Source organism: Vanellus vanellus (genome assembly GCF_965231255.1).
Source record: "Vanellus vanellus genome assembly, chromosome: 27".
In the NCBI taxonomy this organism is placed as follows: domain Eukaryota; kingdom Metazoa; phylum Chordata; class Aves; order Charadriiformes; family Charadriidae; genus Vanellus; species Vanellus vanellus.
In genome coordinates, this window is record NC_138932.1 from 1,703,498 (window position 1) to 1,710,876 (window position 7,379).

At 50.4% G+C, this 7,379-nt stretch overlaps 1 protein-coding gene across 2 annotated transcripts in view; it reads right to left on the bottom strand.

Moving 5' to 3' along the window:
* Nucleotides 1–5,695, bottom strand: part of ARNT (aryl hydrocarbon receptor nuclear translocator) — a 29,090-nt gene extending 23,395 nt beyond the window's left edge. For both annotated transcript variants that reach the window (XM_082496251.1, XM_082496250.1), the window contains exon 1: nucleotides 5,666–5,695. In XM_082496251.1, coding sequence (XP_082352377.1) covers nucleotides 5,666–5,690 — 25 coding nt within the window. In that variant the 5' untranslated portion in view covers nucleotides 5,691–5,695. The remainder of the gene's footprint in view (nucleotides 1–5,665) is intronic.
* Between the last annotated feature and the right edge of the window lie 1,684 nt (nucleotides 5,696–7,379).

Here is a 7,379-nt window from a genome sequence, read left to right on the forward strand (position 1 = left end):
TGTATTCCCCACACGTGGAAAGGAAAGGAAAAAAAACCACCTATTTTCAACATCATAGATACATCTCGGTTTAACAAGTGTTTTTACAGTTCCTGAAGCCAGATTTCAATCCGGCAGCAGTTTAAACTAAGCAGTACTTCCAGAGTCGGCCAGCGGTTTGCTCGCAGCTCAAAGCGGAGCTGTGCAACAGCCCAACCACCTCCGTGGTGTGGCTGCACCACGGAGCTGGCTCGCAGCGACAGCCCTAGCTCTCACAAAACATGCTCCAGAACTTCTGGTAGTTCTTCCAAAAAAACAACAAATACCTTTTACCGCAGTAGCATTGCTAGCCTCTGTTACTCCCCAATTTGTTTCCCACCCAGCTGCTGGCACTGCTGAAAAAGTTTCTTTCTTGCCAGTCCATAGGATTTCCCAGTGGTGACCAAAATATGGAATAAGCATCCAGAGCAGTGCTCGGCAGTTGAAGGGGCCAACAACAACAGTCCCAAACAATAGCACGAGCAAGCACGCCCAATTTCAACACAAACTACAGCAACAAAACATGAGGACTTCTCTGAGGTTTCCAAAAAGAACTGAGACCAAAGTATCAGGTATGGAAATATAGATATGGAAACTTTTAAAAAAAGAGAAGATTATTTGAGGTTAGTGGTTTTCAGCACGTGAATACATAAGGTCCCTGCCAGGAAATCAGTCTCCGTGTGATAAAGTCAAGTCAGCTGATGTGATGCACTTAAAATAAATGGAGGTTGGCCTTCCTCACACTCCATCTTCCACGCTGGGACCACAGACCTTCCCCATCTCCTCTCGAGTTCAGATCACTTGGACACCTTTCTGCCCCCTCCCTTATTTCTAAGCAAGGTCCCAAGGTGCAGAAAGGGCTGATATCAAAGGTCTCTGCTTCGTGGAACACGGCCCCAAGTGCGAGTAAACCAGGTCAGAAGGTTTATTCCTTTTCCCAAGAAGCCTGGGGCTTTTCAACACACATATTTAAACACCACAGTCTGAACAGAAATAAAGTTTCTGCAGCATGGCAGATAATCATTTTATTAAGGAGAGAGGAATTTCCGCTTTCGGGCAGGGGAAGGAAGTGACACTGTGCTGTTCCTCTGCAAATCAACTTTTAAATAGGGTTGAGGGGGAGGGAGGGCGTCTTTGTTTGTTTTTAAAGGCCTCATCTGAGCCTTTGCTGTTTCTAAGGAGCCTACTGCGTGGACTCGCATCTCACGACAAAACCGCTTTACCTCATGCTTCAGCTTCCTACTCGAAACATTTCCCTCTCGTGGTACAACGTGCGCTTTCACAAGTGGAAGAAAATAACATATCTTGAGATTTGGTAAGGTACATTGGTAATAATTTGCTCTGCATACTGAGGGAGAGCATCAAAATGGTTATGCACTCTTTCACATAACCCATTGGCCTCTCCATCACATCCTCACCCCAAAAATCAGGAGGTCATAGGGCTGGCGGATGGGATGGGAAGTGTTCTAGCCTGTTCACCCTCCATAATTTCTAGGGCGCTCACACAAATGCAAAGGTTCCTTTCAAAACCCCCATTTTTCCCCCATCCAAACACAAGTTATGTAGCAATTTTACACTGAGGTCAACACGGAATTGATGGAACCCGACCTATCAACGCAAGCTCCGAAGGCTCCGCACACAACAGCCGGGGGGTGGCAACGGTCTCTCACACCCACACCTACTCATTAAACCCACTGGCGCAGATGCCCACCGTGAGAACAGCAGTCACTTCACAGAAATCCCTCCACAGCTGCACTTGAAAGCCACCAGCTCCAAGCATAAAAGGCAAGACGTGAGTAGTCAGAGGCAACCAGAGCCAAAGACCCAGCTAACAGAGTCAACCTGTTCTAGGAAAGCCTGGTACCTTATAACTTATGAAACAATCTTCTTCAAAAGTCAGATGTGTCACCAAAAGTCCCAGTCGATCTTTCTCAGAAGGCAGAGCGGGTTTCGTAGAGTCACTGCTGTGACAAGCAATATCCTTGCTCAGTCTCTGTTCCAGAATCAATCCCCGCTTGCCTCTACCATGTGTTAAATCTAATTAAGGCCAGAAGAGATAAGCAGAGGCAGCGTGGAGAAATTACGGATCCTCATTTGTAACTGAATATAAATCTGCAAGCACAACTACAATTCAGCCAGCAGTTCGACCCAGAATAGAATAGGCTGGAAGATCGCTAAGGGAATGTCATCTCGAGAGCCAGACTTCCAGCCCCGCTCTCCTGGGAAGGGCTCTGTCGCAACTACTGGCATCTCAACAGTGAAAAAGCTTCAGAAATAAAAGTCACAGAAAATATTCAAAACTGATTTATGAGATGGGCCTGCCACAGCTCTTAAATGCATTTTTATTGTACCACTTAGCCTACTCCAGCCAGGCCCCATACAAAGCACAGCACGAGTGCTGGTTCCTGCTGCGGAGTTTCAGCATATGGTCCGTCACCAGGCTCAGTATCAGCCAGCACATTTTAGCCCAACAAGATTTAGCCTAAACTTAACCATTAGCGAGCTCCCCAAAAAGCCAAGGAAGCTGAGAGCAGGTCTGTGAGCAGATAAACAGCTGCTCCAATAAACCAGCGTACTACTTTAACGAACGCTTGCATTTCACTCACAACTACAAGGCTTTGGCCTGAGCAACGCATGTGGCTTTGTATTTACAAAGAGCCTCAATTTCTGTGTCTCTGGTACATTAAAGACACTTATTTTTTAAGTAGGTGGGGTTTTTTTTAGATTGTTTGAACTTCCCATGCAATGACAGCTCAACGCTTTCATCCCCATGGGAACCCTCTCCGAGATACGTTACAGAAATTAATTCAAAAAACATAGAAAACAATGCATCTTCCATTTTCAACTGTCTGAAATCACGCATTCACAGAAGTAAATGTCTGAAGTGAAGCTGATCAATCATACGTTCATCCAGCCAGCACTAAAATGCGTCCTAATAATCCAAGTTATATTAAAATCTGTAAAGTAACACAAATAAGGCAAGCCACTTCTCTTTCTTTAATCCGTCCTCATATTTCCTCCTGGTTAGTGAATGCTCTCCACTTTTCACTCCTAACCAGAAGATTTTAACAACATAAAATTTGCTTAAATGGGCATAACTGAAAGCTTTCAATCCAGCACTCTTCACGATTTAAGTCTTTTTCAGTTAAATAAGACCAATAAACTGTGTGGTGGCTCACCTCACCCTCGGAAAGATGAGGGAGCAGAAAGGTTTTGCAGATTTTTTTTTTTTCAGTAAGTTTACCTGAAAACAGAGAAGTGCTTTATCCACCTCTCTCACCCGTTTCTGAGGTGACATGCTTTGCCCGTGTGGCATTTCAAGGGAGGACAGAAGGCCCAGGGTGGCAGGACACTGAATGCAAGCTGCAGTCTGAACACTTAAAATAAATTCCAACTTCTTTTTCCAGTAAGTTTGAACACACAAAGAAGTTCCAACTTATTTTTGTGGTCAGTTTTCCCATCTTTCGCCATGGCCTGCCCAAGCTGCGAGGACATTCAGCACATTTGGGGGCATTACCCAGTATTCACTGGAACCCCGCAGCCCATTTTTCAACATCAAGGAAAAGTGGACCCAGCTTTTAAAGAACAATTTTCACAAGTGATTTATTTTACTCTTTACACAGAGATTATTATCTCTGTGTATATAATGCTCATGCAGACTGTAAGTATTTTCCCCCCCTCAGTTTAAAAGAGTGAAGCTAATGTTGGTCAGTCAGTCTTCCCATCGTTAGAAATATTAAACACAGATGTTGAAAGTTCTTTCTTTTTTCCTTGTGAATTTGTTTAAAACTTTCCTATTATGCAAAATACCATGTAGCTCCAAAGACTATACTCACATAAACAGCGTGCAATACACTTTAAAAACAGTTTAAGACCACGAGTATCTTCCTTTCTCATTCACTGGATTCTTACAGACCTGGCCCGTAACATCCATTTTCCATTCTTACCCCAAGCAACAGCATATTTTTTTTTGCTTTACATTTAGCTACGCATCCTTCGTCCGCCAAACTGCGAAACCTTCATCTCGCACTGCGCTGGCAGGAGAAGTGAACTTCCTGATCAAGCCCACAACACCACCAATACACATGACTTAAGGTTTTACTACTTGGCATGATCTCCCCATTTCATGGGATATTGCTGTGAGCCAAAAGCGTATTTTGCTGCAGGACAGGATCACAACCTTGACAGTTTCCATTTCAGATACAGTTTTTCTCAGCTGAATCAGTATTTTCTGCTTTTTCTAACATGGTATCTCTCACTTTTGATTGCTGAAGAATTTCAGATCGTTATGTGAAACCACAACCACGTATTTCCAGGCGCCAGTTCTGCACCCTTGCCTCAGAATCACCACAAATGACCCAACACGTTTTCTCAATATTTTAAAGCCACAAAAGCTTCCTATATTGTTAGAATGAAAAAAAAAAAACCCTTTACAAGTTACATCGAACAGTCCTCGATAAACCTGAACATGTCACACAACCCAAGACCTCGCCAGCCTCAAGCCACAAGCAAGAATAGTCAGAAACCACAAGCCAAAAGAAAAAAAAAAACACCCCAAAAACACAGAAGCTCAAATTCTGATTTCAGTCACCACTTGTAAATCCATTACAACTTCACAGACACTGGATTATTCCAGATCCAGACTAATTTCAGAGCAATTTAGCCAGAAGTCTGATAAAGCCTGAAGGATTCAATGTTATTCTGCATCACATATCACCAACTTTCAGCTTCCTCCAAACAGGGAGTCACCTCTTGGCTATCAACCGGAGACACCAAAAGTTGAAAGAACATTGTGCTCTCTGCTGACAGGCACTCACACCCCTGGTTATGCACCAGCTTTTCAGCTCAGCAGTTTAAAAAAAGAGGCGGAGAGGAGATTTGCAAAGATCCTTTTCAAAACAGTGCATAAGGTTTTGGCTGTTGCTAATTAAGAAAACATACAGCAAAAAAAATGGATCTAATCCCAAGGAAAGAAAGTGAGCCCCAGCAGCGCTCGCTCCCTCCCGGGGGGGGGGGGGGGGGGCGATGATGGAAACCAGCCCCCAGCAGTGGGTGCACCAGGGCCCACACCACCCGCTGAACCTCAGGGAGCAGAGACTCAGACGAACGCCTTTCCGAATTTCCCTGCCACTCAACGAAGTCTCTCCTGTAAAAGTTTCTGCCACTTGACAACAGCGTGGGCTCTCCAAACCCTCGCGGAGCACCCCAAGCCGGGTGCCCCAGCCCCCCTTCCCCACCCCGACCCCCGCGTTTCTTCCCAGGGGTGTCCCCCACCTCATCCCACCCTCCCACCATCCACAGGTCCCTCCTGACCCGGCCCCAAACCCTCCAACCTCCGGATAACACCCCCTGGCTCCCCCAAACCTCCTCCCCCGACCGAGCCTCCGCTCCCGGGTGACACCCCCGACCCTCCCCAGCACCCCTACGGCCCAGCCCGGGCCGCCTCCCCCAGCCTAGCCGCCCCGACCCAGCCTCCCTCCGCCCGGCGCTGCCGCCACCTCAGCACCCCCCGCCCGGCCCTGGGCCCCCTCAGGCCCCCGGGACGCCCCAGCCCGACCCCCAGGCCCGACCCCCCTCAGCCTCCCCATGACTCCCGCGGGACAAGCGCCCCGCCGTGCCCTCCGCAGCCCGCCCGGCACCGGCTCACCCGGGTTGGCGGCAGTAGCTGCCATGGCCGGAGCGGGCAGACAACCACCCCCCGCCTCCCTCCTCACCGCCGCTGCCAAGATGGCGGCACAGGAAAACCCTCTGCGCTACCGCGCACCCTAACCTGCCCGGCGGGAGGGGCGGGGCGAGGACGCGGCACAGTGTTCTTATTGGTCCAGCTGGGGGAGGGGGCGGGGCAAGCGCGCCCAACGAACAGCCAGCAAGGTAAGGTGAGCGCGGCCGTGCCCCGCCCCTACCCCGGGAGGGGGCGGGTCTCCGGAGGGGGCGTGGCTACGGCGGGGGTGTGTGGGGCGGGATGCGCGCGTGGGGCGAGCGAAAGGTCGGGGTGGGTGACGTCACGTGTCGGGTTTTTTTTGGTCGGAGGGCAGGAATCCTGCCGGGATCGGGATTGGGAGCGGAGTTAGGGGTGGGACTGGGTGGGATCGGGGTTGGGACTGGAACTGGGGTTGGAGATTCCGACTGGAATGAAGGGTCAGACTGGGATTGGGACTGGGATTAGGGTTGGGACTGGGAACGGGACTGGGATGAAGGTTCAGACTGAAATTGGAACTGGGATTAAAGTTGAGGCTGGGACTGGGATTAGGGTTGAGACTGGGATTGAGATTGGGGAAGGGATTGGGACTGGGGATTCAGACTGGTCATAGGATTTTGGGCAGGGATTGGGATTGGGACTGGAACAGGGCTTTGGGTCAGGATTAGGCCCGGCAGGGGGGTGGGGGCACCAGTAGAGCATTAATTGGGGTTGATTGGGGGGTGCAGGGCTCACCCCCAGCCACCCCATGGTCCCAGCGGGGGGCGAGACGGGGCGCAGGGCCACTGCTGGTCCCCGGGACAGGGTAATCCTGCACGTAGTGTCCCCCCTGTCCCCCCTTCCACTACCCCCAGGCACCGGCAGGACCCCAAAACTCAGCTTTTGGGGGAAAAAAGTCACCAATAAAACCATCCCGCACCAGCATGGGGGCACTGGCAGGGGAGGCACAGCTTCACCGTAAAATAATCCTGTTTCTCCAAGTGAGCCTTTTTCCTCTTGGGGGGGCATAAAGAAGCCCGAGGGAGCCGGGGGGGTCTGTGGTGTTTAACCTGTTTGGGGGCTTGTTGTGAGGCTGTTTCGCAAGAGCCAAACAGCGGCTCAGTTCAAAGCCCAAAACCTCACGGTTTCAAAGAGTTTTCCCCGGTTTGGTCTGAAATGAGCCAAGGACCAGGTCTGAATGACCTCACAGGCTGAGGAGGACCTGGTTCCCGCTGCATTTTGGGCATAAATCCTCCTCAATGCTCCCCAAATCACCCCATGGCCCTGCAAGACCCACGAAGGGACCCCGAAGGGGGTGCTGGAAATAGCGGGTGAGAATTTAATCCGCCGGATTGTTTCTCCCCGTTACTGGGAGCGTCTGAAAGGCGACGCCACCGCATTCCTGCAGTATTCATGAAGCCCCGGTGACGGGCAGGCACCCACAGCCCAGCCGGGGACAGCGGGGCAGGGAGAGGGGCACAGCGTCTGTCCGTCCATCCATCCATCTGTCCGCAGGGAGGTAAGGAGCTGCCCCCATCGGCGCACACGGGACAGGGCTCAGACCCAGGGGCTTCCCGCAATCTCTGGGTGCTGCAGGACTTGGTCCTGTTGATTTATCTGCCGCCCTTGGCATAGTTAGGGCTGCGGTCATCTGCTCCTGGAGCATGTGTGAGCTTTATAAACA